Raw genomic sequence first — 14950 nt, 5'->3', positions numbered from 1 at the left:
ACAGAAGAGTGTGATGATGATACTGAAGAAGAAAAGCAGGTCTTCAAGTTGTAAGAGAAGGTTTTATTACCAGCGCTATTTACATAGAAATTATACAGCCTTACCCCCCTTTTTCCCCTCTTAAATGCACACACACACACACACACACACACACACACACACACACACACACACACACACACACACACACACACACACACACACACACACACACACACACACACACACATCCAAGCATTCAAACACACACGCACGCACATGCACACTTTTGTATTCAAGAATATCTCCGTCCGTCAGAAATAAGACACATTCTTTCTAGATCTTGTACAACGTCCAAAGGAAACAGAAATGATGTGGAAATAATATTTGAATGTGTTCGATGAGACAGCGCTTAAAGAGGAAAACTGGAATTTTGGTATTCAAATTGTTTGCTTTCCTTTAATATGTTTTTCACAAAGGCTGACTTTTTCAAATGATGACCGTTGGCCCTGATCTATCTGCAAAATAAAAATGAGAGAATAAAAGATTGTTTGTGCACAAACAGCCGGACTCTGCGTGTCTTTAAAGGAAGCGGCCACCAGATGGCGATGGGCGCCTCGGAGCAGACGCTGGTAATGTCACAGATGTTGTCTGCCCCCTCTTTTGTTTTGTCTCTTTAGAGGAAGGAGACCTCAGCTGTTGAAGGACATTCTCCATTATGGGTTCAATGTTCTTTTGAAAATCATTTCCATTAAAACATGTTTTTTAAAAAGGACAGTAACAAAGGGAAGGTCAGGTGAAGCAGTGTGCGGAGCAGAACTATCAGGGCCGCCTGCACGGGTGTGAGGTCTGTGTGTGTGTGTGTGTGTGTGTGTGTGTGTGTGTGTGTGTGTGTGTGTGTGTGTGTGTGTGTGTGTGTGTGTGTGTGTGTGTGTGTGTGTGTGTGCGTGCGTGCGTGTGTGTACGTGGTGGGGGATACAAGTGTCTGTATAATTGTGTCCGTGTTTTGAATAATGGTATAGACATCCTTCGTTTTAAGCTGTGATCAAGAGTGCTTTTTGTGCATTAAGAGACTTATAGCCGAGATGTGTGCTGAAGAAAGTCACCGGCGTGCCCGAGGTGTGTGAGCGCGCGCGTGCGTGCGTGTGTGTGCGTGTGTGTGTGTGTGTGTGTGTGTGTGTGAGAGAGTGTGTCCGTAAAGCAGCGGCCTGTCATTTGACGTATTGTCAGTTTTAAATAAGACGACGTTTAAAATGAGCAACGTTTTAGAAACGTTAAAACCTGCTGCTTTGTCTGAACTCAGAGAAAACGAATAATTATTTGAAGCAATAACTCTTTGTTTAAAAAAAAAAAAAAAAAAAAAAAAAAAAGTGTGATGTTGAATAAAGAAAAGTGAGCGTATCCCCTTTGGCATTTCTCTCTAATGTGTTCCTGGAGCACTAGAAGATACCTTCGTGAACGTCGAGGGGAAGGCGAGGAGCGTTTTTGCTGGGTGGAATCGCAAACATTTTGTTTCTCTAACATTTCAAGTCCAGAAATCCGGGAAGGGATTTGCTTTGGAGCGTCTACTGGGCAGCAAATAGTACTTTATCCCGTTTCTGTCCATCAGTTCATCAACTGTGAAAACCAGTCTGTGATTTTAAAAAGTTCTCCGTAGAAATGTGAGCTGTACTCTTCACCCCGTGTTGTTGTTGTTGTTTTTTTTATTCATCTCCTGAATTAAGCGGGCTGACGTCCAACCCATGAGTGGTCCCTGTGTGGTTGTGCTTTTACCAGGCGGTGGTCTCCCCCATCTCCTGGCCTTGGTGGGATATCGGAGCGCTGTAGCTGGAGTTACTGGCCAGGGAGAAAGGAGGACTTGGCCCGCCCCCGTACGCCTCCCCCGGGACCGGCTGCAGAGAGCTCGGTAGGCCCGGCTCTGGACTCGGGGTCTCCGCGTGGGAGATCATGTCCGTGAACCTTTGGTCGTCTGACGGGTGGTGGCCCGACCCCTCCATGGCGCCAGAGCCCAGGATGTAGGGGGACTCGGCTGGAGACTGAGCCTGTGAGGACGGAGGGCCGTGGGGGAAGAAGTCGTAGTTACTCCCTGGTCCGTAATAGTCACCCTGGTACTCTGTGGAGGGACAGGAGAACACACCAAGTTAGACTTTCTATCAAATATACATAAAACCTGCACAGCTCCCCGGAGCAGCCTGCAGCTCCTCCCCTGCCTAAGTGGGGACATTGATCATGTCCAATATTCCAACCAACCGCTTTCCAACAGCCTCATTTGAGTGTATAAACAACTCCACACCTCTCCACCTCACTTCTCCCGCCTCTCACACACTGCATCCATCTCCCGCTCTCATTCAGCTCGCTGCCGTGCGGCGCCTCGATGGATTCCCGGCTGAAACTTCTGGATCTGGATGAGGAGTTCTAGAATGAGAATCTGCATCCCTGCAGCAGCTCCGCCGTCACATGTGATGCAGCTTCCAGCCCCTCCCTCACCCCACCCCCCCTCACCGGGTTTTGGCTATTTCCTGCACTACACACATCACTCAACTTTACTGCATGCATTCAAGCTGCAACTAGGAAATCTATTAATATGTGATGTTTTCTTTTCTCAGATTTTTATTTTTTTTTATTATTATAAAATGTGAAAAATCAGAACTACCTGAAGCCCAATTTGGCCTCTTTTTATTGCTTGTTTCAAATCACAGAAAAAAAGCAAAGAAAAAAAAAAAAAGCAACGAATAATCCGATTTTGGAGTTTTTCCATTTAAAAACTGTTGCATATTCCTTTTTTGTAAACAAAATAATAGATTATGTGTATTTTTTTTTTTTTTTCCCCTTTTATTCACACTTCTCTCCACAGTTTCGTCCACTTTATGGTGCTTCCAGCATTGAAGCTGCTCCACCTCTACTCCATCCGACATCAGTGTCAGGTTTACCCCATGCTATTTTCATTTTTTATAGCGATATCAATTGTGCAGCATCACAAGACAAGAATCAGGAACACATTATGTCTGCTTAACTGTGAGCAAATCATTAAGAAGTTCTGCAATTAAAACAAACGCACAAATGTACCACGCTGGAAAAATGTCTTCTACAGTCTATAAATATTTTCTTTATTAATGTGGCATGGTGTAATTTTTCACAAAAAAAAACCCTCCAAACAAATAGCAACCGCCATCATCTCAGCGATAAAGAGAAGTCTGTAGGATTCATCCTCTGGAGACCCTGAATGTACAAAACATAACTCAGCATTCAAGTCTCATCGTTATTTCAGTCCGGCCCAAAATGGTGGACCGACTGACCAACTGAATATTTATTATAAATAGTTCCTAAACATTCAGGTTTAAACCTTTCTCTTTAAATAAAGTTGTATTTCATGTCTTTACACTGTCTTGTCTAGAATTTCTCCACTTTCCCTTCAAAGTGCTGCAGCAGAAAACTGACACATTAATAACTGAATCCAGCTTCAAATTTGTTGCTTTCACAGAAAGTCACACGGTATATTTGACACTGAGTGGCGTGTTTGTGGCTCTGAGAGGCTTCAGCACCGTCTGGGTCTTCGACTCACGTTTGACGTCTCCGGGTTTATTTTCATTTCTATCTCTGAGCGGATTTAGTTTCTGGTGCTCGGAGAGTTGAACAATTTGAATTAAAACTAAAATGAAACAGTCGTGATGTCGGATGTATCTACACAAACAGTGTCATCGTTGATTGGTTAATTACTCGACCTCACTGTAGCCAGTTCTTCATTAAGTTAAAAAAAAAACAACAACAAAAAAACAACTTTCTGAGGTGAAACGTCTTCAAAAAAACTCAACAAAGTCCAGCTGCCTTTAGATAACAGATCATGTAGCTGTTGAACATTTGATCGTGGATCGGAGTCAGACATCTCAGACACAAATGATCTCCAAACTTGAACCAACAAGACCAAAAGATACGACAGTTATTGGTGTAACCAAGAAACCAGCAGCTGAATTTATCTTGCTGGCTCTCGTAGCAGCTCTTTGGGGTAAATTTGGTATTTTAGAGAGCAAATACGGTTTCCAGTCGACACCGATAGTTAGATGAGTTGATTAATACTGGCCTCAAATATGATGCTATGACCAGGAGACCGTTAGCTCAGCGCAAACACTGGAAGAGGGTAAACAGCTATCAGCTAGCCTACCTCACCTAGATAGCTAACAAAATCCACCCCTTAACTCCTCCCATGTCCATCTCCTGTTTTGGACACAGTTAAATCGTCACAGTAGAGTTGCTAGGCAACCAGCAGAGACTCCAGTAAGTTACTGCAGCTGTCCAAGAAATAGTCCAGCACATGACTGGCCATAATAAAAAAAATAATTAAAAAAAAAAAAATGTATTATGTTGACACTTTGGTGTTTAAACCAGGCGGTAAACCACCCATTTCAGTTGTGAACTGCTGTGTTGAAGCCACAGACTGTATATAAAAGTGTCTGTAGTTTCCAGGTCGGAAAAATTAGGCCAACGCAGAAGTGCTTTAAGCTGCAATACCACCGAGTGCCACTAGAGGTCGGCTCCAAAAAAACCTCCGGCTCCATAGACTCCCATTCAACTTCTCTCATCAAATACAAAGTCAATAAAATGTCTCCACCAGTTATCTCGGTGTTGTTAGCTAAAGTCACTCCTTCTTATTAGTTTTCTGGCGGTCCATCTGAAAATAATCCCTCATTATTTAGAAAATAAGCCTCAAAAAGCAGAGGCTATCATCTTGGGTTTTTGGAGCCAGAAGTGAACATATATGGACGAGATGGGGAGGAGCGAGGGGTGGATCTAACTGAGAACCCAAAGACACTAAGCCCCGCCCACCCGTAGTTCAATCAAATCAGGCACGTACCCAAACACATCTCTCTTTGAGTACTAATATCTATTGAATACTGGAATTATTTTCAGAAGGACCACCCCAACACTGATCAGAGGAAGTGTTTTTTGGAGCCAGCCCCTTGTGGCTCACAGTGGTATTGCACTTCAGTGCACTTTCGCATTGGCTTCACTTGTCAGACCAGGAGACTACATCCATTTTTATATACAGTCTACGGTTTCATCAAATAAAATAAAACAGATATATAGCATGTTAATTAGCGAGTTTAACTCACAAATTTTCCCCAAATGTTGTGGTCGAATAACACTAGCATTTCAAAAGACAACAGCCGAACATGAACCTGACAACAATGTTCTCATCTGACTCCAGAGAAATAACAACGAGACTTGTGACATATGACAAAAGTTCGAAGGCTCATTTTCAAACATCACGTGATAAAAAAAAAATCCCTGAAACTATATTTTAAAGTTTGTTCCACATAAAAAAGCAGTTTGAAAAAGATGAATCCGCTCCACATGTTGTGCATCACACAGTTTTAACAACAAATCCCCTCCTCTACATTCTACATTTACATTCCTCTCTGCTCCACATGCCCTCAGATACATGACATTCACTGAGATCAGAGCTAAGCCTCAGACGCTGCAGCGCGAACATTTCTTCACTCCCACCATATGTTCTTCTCACCGCTATTTCAGTCTGAATGCCAAGAGTCGGAATGTAACGCCTCACATATCCAGAAATATGAAGTCTAATCATAACATTTATTCAGGAAATTATCAGGTGAAACAATAAGAGATGACTTTCACAAACAAGCTCATTATTTGATCTCACAAACAGGCTCCTGCTGGTTCGGCCGACCTTGAGGGGAAGCAGCGAGCTGGTCTTGTGGTGTGTGTTTGTGTGTGTGTGTTTGTGTGTGACAGGGAGAGAGAGAGAGTGGGGGTGAGAGAGACGAGGGTGTTGAGGGGAGTGTTAGCTCTGCAAACTATAATTACACACACATGCAGACGCATCCCACCACACACAGGCATTCTTTCCAGTGAGCAGCAGCAGAGCAGCACAGGGAGCTCAGAGAAAGGAGAGCAGGCCGGCCTGCAAACATTGCTGCTGCAAACACTGCTGCTGCTGCTGCTGCTACAAACACTGCAGCTGCAAACACTGCTGGAAACACTGCTGCTGCAAACACTGCTGGAAACACTGCTGTTGCAAACACTGCTGCTGCAAACACTGCTGCAAACACTGCTGCTGTAAACACTGGTGCTGCAAACACTGCTGCTGCAGCTACAAACAATGCAGCTGCTGCTACAAACACTGCAGCTGCTGCAAACACTGCTGCAGCCGCACAAAAGGGTTTGAAAAAGCAACGTGCGAAGAAAGCAAGAAAGCCAGAGCGAGGGATGGAGGTTTTGTCCTCTGTTTTACCCTCCCACTCGGTGTTGCAGCCTTGACGGCTCCAGTTTATTGTATTCTCAATGCCAGGGTCTTTCAGGTGGATGTGCCGGCGCTGCATAGAAACCACCGCTCTCAGACTGTCCATCAAAAACAAACTGCTGATATACATGGCAGGTGCATCTGCTTTATTCCTCCGGCTCAGTGTGTTAGCGCTGTGTTGTTATCTCCCGCCCACCTGCTATTATCTTTAAATTATTCTTCCTTCATACAGTGGACCAGTTTTTTTTCCCCCTCAAGTGTTCTTAAAGAATATTGATTCGAAGGTGTCGTTACACCAACTGGAGGATCAACTGCTGCACACGTGATCAGAAAAGAAAACAGCACGAGGCAAACAGCTCATCATTTCATCCGTGAATCATTCTACACACGAGGAAAACAACCAACCAGTCACACCTCAAACCCAATGAAACCTTTACTATTTAATAATGTTTCTGTTGCGTTAATATTTCATCAGTTTTAAACAGCAGATAAATGATGTTAATTGTTTTTAATTCACAATATTGTGGTCTGTAAATTATTGCAACACCAAAGTCTCCTCTGAGCATTTTCACCACATATAAACCAGCTAAAAGACATGATTTCACGACTTCCTTGTAGTTCTAAATGCTGCCGACACCTTTTTATACTTCATAAACAAAGAGTTGTCTGGAGAGGTTCAGACCGCAACATTAAAAGTATATTCTGACATGAAGCTGTGAGCCGGAGTTCTTTTCAAAATAAAGATATCCACTGTTCAATTTTACATTTTTCAAAAGAACTAATCTATTCTATGTTTGTTGAGTTTTACAAAGAGTTTGCTTGTTTTAGTAAAAACAATTTGTTAAAGACGTTGCAGTTGTGTGTTTATGGTGGAAATTAGCATCTTTTCAGAGAGCGAATGACACTCAGATGCTGTATAATCTGTAAATGACTCTCAGTTAATCAGTTTCATCTTGGAATAAAATTTAAGAGGCAAGAAGCAGAACATGTTTCTGCTGCAGAATCTCATAAATTCTGATGTTTACAGCTGCTGTTTTAGAAGTTCTGTTTTCTGAAAGAGTAAAAATCTAAAATAAATCTATTTACATTTAGTTTTTTTGTGCTAAGTATGCCACCCATGCTGGTAGCTGTGTTTACACATTTATTCTCCAAGCTATTTAACAGATGATAGCGTGTTAAAGTTAAAGCAGGGTTTACACTTTATTTAGATTCCTCTAGTTGTGTTTGGATCAGTTAACAAAAGACATGCAAACTAACTGAAGCGTCAAATCAAAGATCATATATTGTATTTTTGAATAAATCATGTACATTAAAGAAAACATTCAAGATAAATAACACTGGAGTGACACATCTGTAGTATATAACATCTTTCTGTCATTTCCCTGAAGACAGATTCCAGTCTGCAGCTATAAAATATTTGTTTGGTGCTGCTGGTGTTTGAGTGTGATACCGAGGATGTTTGAACAAAACACGGCCTCATATTGCACATTAATATTACAGGAGGTAAAGAACCCAACAGGCGTGGTGAAATATTTAAAGCTGCAGCAGAAACGTGTAATAAATTTCTTCCAGCGCTGCAGTGATTTCTTACCTCCGTAGTAGCCGTAGGCTCCCGGTCCTAAAATGTCCGGGTCCTCCAGCCGGCCTCCTAAGGGCCTCATCCTCCTCGGACCCCTGAAGAAGGCGTGCCGCCGGGCCCCCAGAGCGCTCAGCTGCTTCATCCGCCGTTCTTTGGATCTTCTGTTCTGGAACCAAACCTGCAGCGGAGCAGAGAGACACGTTTACATCCGTCTTTATTTCTGCTCCTCACGGCTCTTATTTAAACTTCTACTGCGTTTTCTCAAAGGTGCAAATCACAGTGTTGAAAGTTTCAGTTCCATCCTGCACGAAAAAAACACATGAAGCACAGCTGATGGATCATCAGTAACGTGGATCAATTCTTCACTTCAGGTCATTTCACTGTTACAGTTTGTGTTGAAACCAGAATTATAAAGTGTCACGAAGTCAAGTCCTTTTTTTTTAATCCTTAAAGAGCTCTCATTCAAAACAATTACAGATGATTAAATTTGGTTGCATCTGCACCTGTTGTGTTGGATTCTTCGACACTTTTAAACCCATTTAGAACTGCAGCTGTATCACAGATATCTCTCTGCATTTATGTTGATTAAATTCTTAGAAGAGTTAAATCGTTTAATTTGCAGTTAACAGAAAAAGTCAAATCCAATCTTAGATGAACATTTTTCCAAACCAGACGTACATATGTGGGATGAAATCAGCGTTTCCTCATAATCAACAGCAGAAATGTTACAATATATGTCTGGAAAACACAAAGACAGAATAATAAACACTTTCTGTTGAATGTCTTGTTGCAGAAATGAGACGAATATCAGAGTAAATGCAGCCAAACACTCAACCTATCAAACCTCAGAGTTTAAATAAACCGTCAGAGCTGTAAATCAGAGCATCCACTCAGATTAAATAAACTTACTTTCAAGAGGAACAAAGGAGGATTTTCAAATCTGCAAAAACTCGGCACCATATGGAAGAATGTCTTTGCATTATAAGCACATAACACTTCTTGTTTCGCCTTTGCATCGCTGCTGCATAATGATGTATGTTCACACTAGTGAGGCTACACCAGAGGCAGAATCCCACTGTGCTCCAGATTAACCAAAACACACACACACACACACACACACACACACACACACACACACACACACACACACACACACACACACACACACACACACACACACACACACACACACACACACACACACACACACACACACACACACACACACACACATGCACACACAGAGGAAAAAAAAAAAAAAAACCCACCTAAAACCACTTAGGCTGTGCTCTCTGTGCTCCAGCGGCAGCGGCAACACCTGCTTATTGAGAACAATCGTCTAACTGTAGGGTACATTTTTATGGAAATGCTCTCGCTTCCCTTGAGAGAGCGTTGCTTAGGGATTACACACACATGCTGAAGAAACAGCGTGGCTCACAGGGCTCCCCGCGTTGAGAGCAATGGTATTTAACACACACTGAACGAGTAGGGAGGATGACGAAACACAGCCTCCATTTTGGCTCCGAGCAACACACGGGTGTGAGGAGGAGGAAGAGTAGGAGGAGGAGGAGGAGGAGTGGATCACGGACAGAGTGACGAACTGACTGACTGACTTATTGACTGATTGATTGGATGATTGAGTTCTGTTGATGCACACACACACACACACACACACACACACACACACACACACACACACACACACACACACACACACACACACACACACACACACACACACACACACACACACACACACACACACACACACACACAGCTGGCTGCAGTGTATGATATGGATGAGGCGGGCTGGAAGTGAGTGAGAGCGTGGAGGTGGGAACGGGGAGGGCAGTATGTAAATCTGTGAAATCAGCGATAATTACAGTGAGTGCACAAAAAGCCACATCACAGTTGGCAGAGATGGTGCTAATCATCCTGACACACTCTGCACCCAGACACCCAGCATGCGTGTGTGTGTGTGTGCGTGCGTGCGTGTGTGTGTGTGTGTGTGTGTGTGTGTGTGTGTGTGTGTGTGTGTGTGTCCTCACACACACACACACACACACACACACACACACACACACACACACACACACACACACACACACACACACACACACACACACACACACACAGATCCAACACAGTGAAGGCTTGTGTTGTTTGTAACTGGGGTTCCTCTTTACCTCTGCCAAAAACATGGCTCACCTCTCGCTGATGTCACGGCTGTGCAACATGTAGCCTGTTATTACTGAAGTAAACAGCTGTTTGCAACCAAATAAACATCATTCTTTATGTATTTAGAACATCCAAGCATCAATCCAAAGAATTAAAGATCTTAAATTCAGACAATATGTCGAGGATTTTAGTAAATAGGAGGCAGTTTTTATAAAAAAGAAAAAGTGAAATGAGAACAATGAATTATGAAAAATCTAAAAAGGAACATATTTTTTTTAATTTAAAAACAAAGCAATTGCATTTTTGTAAAATCACTGCTTCCATATTTATTTTTATGACAAAACATATTAAAATGTAAACGGAAAGTCTGTGTTAAAAGTAATTATCATTATTTCATCATTATTACTTAAAATAAGTCCATAAAATATAAAAACAGTTTAAATTTAGATTTTTGTGCTGTTAATAGTCCACATCATGTTGTGACATTTCTCTAATAGATAAAGAGGCCTTCAATTAATTCTTTCATTTATTTCAGTGGAATTAAAAGGTAATTTCACTGATTTATAATCCGTCATTTGTCTCTAATTTGTCTTTGTCTCTGCACCCCCACTTCTCATCTCCCCCACCCCACCCCCATAGGCGCACAAAGAATCCAGAAACAACAGCCAGCTCAGCTCGCCTCACCTGGATCACCCGCATGTTCAGGCCCGTTTCCTGGGCCAGCTGCTCCCGGATGTGCCGGGTCGGTTTCGGCGTGGCGACAAACGCAGCCTTTAACGTTTCCAGCTGCTTGGCCTTGATGGTGGTCCGGGGCCCCCGCCGTTTGGTCCCCGAGTTCTGCTCCTCGTTCTCAATATTGTTCGTTTCCTTATCTGAGGACGTAGAATTGTCCGTCTCCTTTATGTCGTCCTGTGTCGGGTCCTGCAGATCCGGCGATAAACTCCTGTCTGTACACGACGACACTGGGGAACGGGACGGAAAACAAACAGGAGGAAGGTCACGATCCGAAATGTCAACGAGGGAGGGAGGGTGGTGGTGGTGGTGGTGGTGTGGGGTATTTTAATCAGGCCTGGAGATGCGCAGCAGCGACGCACAATATTACGCATCCAAAATACGCATTAAACTTTATTCTCAAAACCATAAATTAAATTCTGTCCACTTGGGTGAGATTTTTTTTACGTGTCTTCTGATCAAATATTTGTATTTTCTTTATAATAAATCCCCCCCCCAAAATTCAGATTTTACACACAAATTATATCTGAAAAATAGCGAGAAATAGAATTACGCCAAAAAAAAAAAAGTCCCAGAAAACACATTATTTCAGAATAGAAGATGAAATATCACCTGGTTACAGAAACAGATATTTAATTAGCATATTTTTGTAGCACATCAGAACAAAATGTGTCCCTATAAAACAAGGGGGATTGGGGGTTGGAGAGGGGCTGCTGTCCTCCTGAGCTCTTTCTAAGGATGAATAGACAGTGGAGAGGAGCAGCATCCCAGCGGACCCTAACGCACAATAACACCGAGCTTTTGTTCTGAGGAGGTAAATATTGAAACTATTCATCTCACAAGGTTGTTGTGAAATGTTCTCAACAAAAAAAATCTTGGGAGTTTATTTTAAAAGCCCCCACTTCTGTTTTTCTTTTGTCTCCTGGAAAAACGATTTTATTTATCAGATACATTTCTTATAATAATACTTATAGTCATCCACATGTTATTGAAATTAAACAAACAACATGGTTATCAAAAGTAGATTGTTGGTTGTTTTTTTTTCATTCCTTTTTCAAATTTGGAGACAAAAACACGCACGTGACGCACAGAAAAACGCACGCAGGCCTGTTTGCCGCTTCGCTCACCTGAGTTCAGGCTAACTTCCTTGATGGCCCCGGAGCTCAAATAATCTTCTTTGCACACAAATTTGTTCTCGTCTATGACATAGAGCTCCTCTCCCGTGGACAGCTGCTTGTTGCACACCATGCAGGTAAAGCAGTTCAGGTGGAACACCTTGCTGCGGGCTTTGCGCACCAAGTCGTTCGGTGAGATTCCCTGCAGACAGCCCGCGCATTTCGTGCCAAACCGCCTGGATAAAGAAAAAAAAAAGAAGAAGCAAAAATTAAAAATAGATTTAGGTACAAATAAATATTATTTAAATAAACCCTAGTTTACATTTAGTTTAATCCCACACACTCGGTGACAACAGCAGTTTACAAATGGTAGAACGCTCATCATAGAAATGTAAATATCTAAAATGTTTGAAACCAATCGGCTGTTTATTATATGTATGTTTTTATATTTTATCAGTGATAATAAAAATAATTATCAATACGCGCTAATAGGAACAATTTTAACAAAATCAAAATAATGCACGTGCAAAAAAAATACTCCAAATACCAACACATAATAAAAATAATAATAATAATAATAATAATGGTAAAGTAAACAAAATATTCTAAATAAAGAAAACACTAAATAAAAGCCTGTCTTCTGTTTCTCTATAAAACAGACTGATTCTGTATTAATAATGACGATGAGACTATCAAAGTGAAAAAGCCTCACAGATAGAATAAAAAAATAAAGCTGGTAATTTTGATGGAGGTGCTCTGACAATAACCCCACGCAAAACGTATTAGTGACAATCAACACATTGTAGCTGCGGATATATTATGGGATTAAGCAGAGTAGGAGCATTTTAGCGTGAAAATCTTCCCTTAATCCATATTCACCCGCTTAAATACTGGGTGGGAAGACTCATCAATTTGATACACAAATAGCCCCAAATAAATTCAGCAGAGTTCCGCTCCTGATGTGACAGGATGAATCCGGGAGAGAGGAGGAGGAGGAGGAGGAGGAGAAAAGAGGAGGACGAGGTTTTTATTTCTAAAGAGGAGAGAGAAACGCTCTATTTACAGATATTTTGGATGCTGGAGGCCTGCTGTATACCTGGATTCTCTCTCCAGGGGGGTGCTTAAGCCAAGCCCTCTTCTTTTTGTTGTGCATTGTTTTAATACTAATGTAGGCTTGTCCCCCCCATTTGCAATGGTATCGCTTCACTGTCCCTCCTTTCACATGCGCGGCCGAGCCTCCCCCAGCGAAAAAGGGCACAACTCTACTTACACAACAAATGGACACATTAGGGTGATTACTGTTTCGCCCGGCTAATGGCTGCCCATTTAAATCCGGCGCTTGATGGGACCTGCGCTAAAATGATGGCCAAGGCCGCGCGAGGCCAATAATAGCCCGGACCAACAAAGGCTGATGTGTCTTACATGTCATTAGACAATTTGGGAGAAAATAAGTGACACATACAAATGAAAATGATGCTAAGAGAGCGCGCGGGGACAAACAAGGGCTTCACTTATCACTCAATTACCTGGAACACTTTTGGGGAATTGTGGAGCAGTTAATAGCCTAATGGCTGTTTGAAAAAGTGTTTGTCTGGAGCTGGAAATAGATCTATTTAAAAAAAAAAAAAAAAAAAAAAAAAAAAAAAAAGCAAAGTTCAGAATGAACGTGGATAAACAATGGAGTTCATTTTCAGATATCCTGTCTTGTATTGTTGAGGCCACATAGTCCTGAAGTCCAAAATATTTTACAAAATGTCACTACTGGGATGAATTAAAATCTTAAATATTAGTTTATCAGTTGTAGTTTTATATTTATTCTACATTAATCCTTTTATTAAATAAATAAGGCCTGATCTGTTTTAACTGATCTGTTTTAACCTCTGACCTGACCAAGCATGCACAGAATTTAAGTTTAGGCCTAAAGTTTGAGGGCTAGACATTTTTGGTGATATTTTTTTATTTATCTTATTTGCTGTCGTATTTTTTTTCATTAATATTTTCTCCACAGAAATGTTTTCTTCATCACACTGTGGCGTTAAGGAGCGTTTTTTTGTTGTTTTTGTTTTTTTTTCCGGTGGAAGCGGAATCAGAGCCACACTCTGAAGAACTGGGACTCCAGACTCTCTGTTACCTGAAAAAGTCCATTTTGCAATAGAGCTTTCCGTCTCTGGAGAAGCACTTCTCGGTGAGGTTGCAGCTGCACTCACAGCACTGCACGCACTTGGCGTGCCAGGCTCGGTCCAGCACGTTGAGGAGGAAGCGGTCCAGGATGGGCCGCTCGCACCCGGCACAATGGACCATCATGTCGCCGGCCTGCAGGACGCCGAGAGCCGACCTTCCCGCACGGACTGTGCTGCTCGGACTGGGGCAACCCGGGTCTCCGGGGAGCAACGTCTTGGCTCCGGGAGGTGTGCTGTCAGGCGGAAACAGGGAGCTCCGTTCAGAGGCGGCGGAGTGACAATCCTCGGGAACCGTTATAGTCCGGGTCCTGGTGGGCTGCTGTCCTGCTGTTTGTCACAATCCAGACAGAGGAGGAGAAATCTCAGCTGCGCCAGCTGACACACTGCGTGATGGACAAACCGGACATCTTTCCTCTCATCATTCAAAGCAGTTTATTTGAAATAAAGCATCCCTCGCTCTGCTTTGTTTTGGGTCCAGTCATTTCCTCCGGGCTCACCTCACGTCGCCACTTTCACATCACTGTGCTGGTTATCACGAGGTTTGCAGCGCGACGCGCATCCTGCGCTCAGATTGGATGACGCCCTTGTTAATTCCCGTGCCAGCACAGCCAATCAGAGCGCAGTTGTTATGGTTACACGTTCATAGCTGTAGCCTCCGAGCGGACCTCAAGCAGAAATACCTGGGCCGTGGATGCAGGGTGCTTCTGGAGGCCAGCAGGTAGGTTTCACGGAGGGTCACGGAGACGTCGGTGACTTCAGAGCTGCAGGTCAAACTGGGAACTCCTCTGCAGCATTTAACAGACCTTAAAATGTAAAGAACAAAACAAAACAAAAAAAAAAAAAAACATGAAGGTGAGGAATTACCTGCACAATATGCAACAGACGTATCTGGGAGAAACCGAACAGCCTTATCACGGGCTGG

At 42.6% G+C, this 14950-nt stretch overlaps 1 protein-coding gene across 1 annotated transcript; it reads right to left on the bottom strand.

Annotated features, from left to right (window-relative positions):
• Positions 1-57: 57 nt before the first annotated feature.
• lhx5 (LIM homeobox 5) lies at positions 58-14346 on the bottom strand. The gene is made up of 5 exons (XM_069702062.1): positions 13980-14346; positions 11861-12084; positions 10686-10963; positions 7836-8001; positions 58-2092 (listed from the first exon to the last, which is right to left on the bottom strand). The coding sequence occupies exons 1-5, from the start codon at positions 14150-14152 to the stop codon at positions 1749-1751; spliced, it is 1185 nt and encodes a 394-aa protein (XP_069558163.1). The 5' UTR covers positions 14153-14346; the 3' UTR covers positions 58-1748.
• Between the last annotated feature and the right edge of the window lie 604 nt (positions 14347-14950).

The sequence above is a fragment of the Brachyistius frenatus genome, unplaced genomic scaffold (genome assembly GCF_029030835.1).
Source record: "Brachyistius frenatus isolate BFR_SWC_R1_liver_20210118 unplaced genomic scaffold, ASM2903083v1 Contig_3, whole genome shotgun sequence".
Classification (NCBI taxonomy): domain Eukaryota; kingdom Metazoa; phylum Chordata; class Actinopteri; family Embiotocidae; genus Brachyistius; species Brachyistius frenatus.
This window is presented reverse-complemented; position numbering and strand designations above follow the sequence as displayed.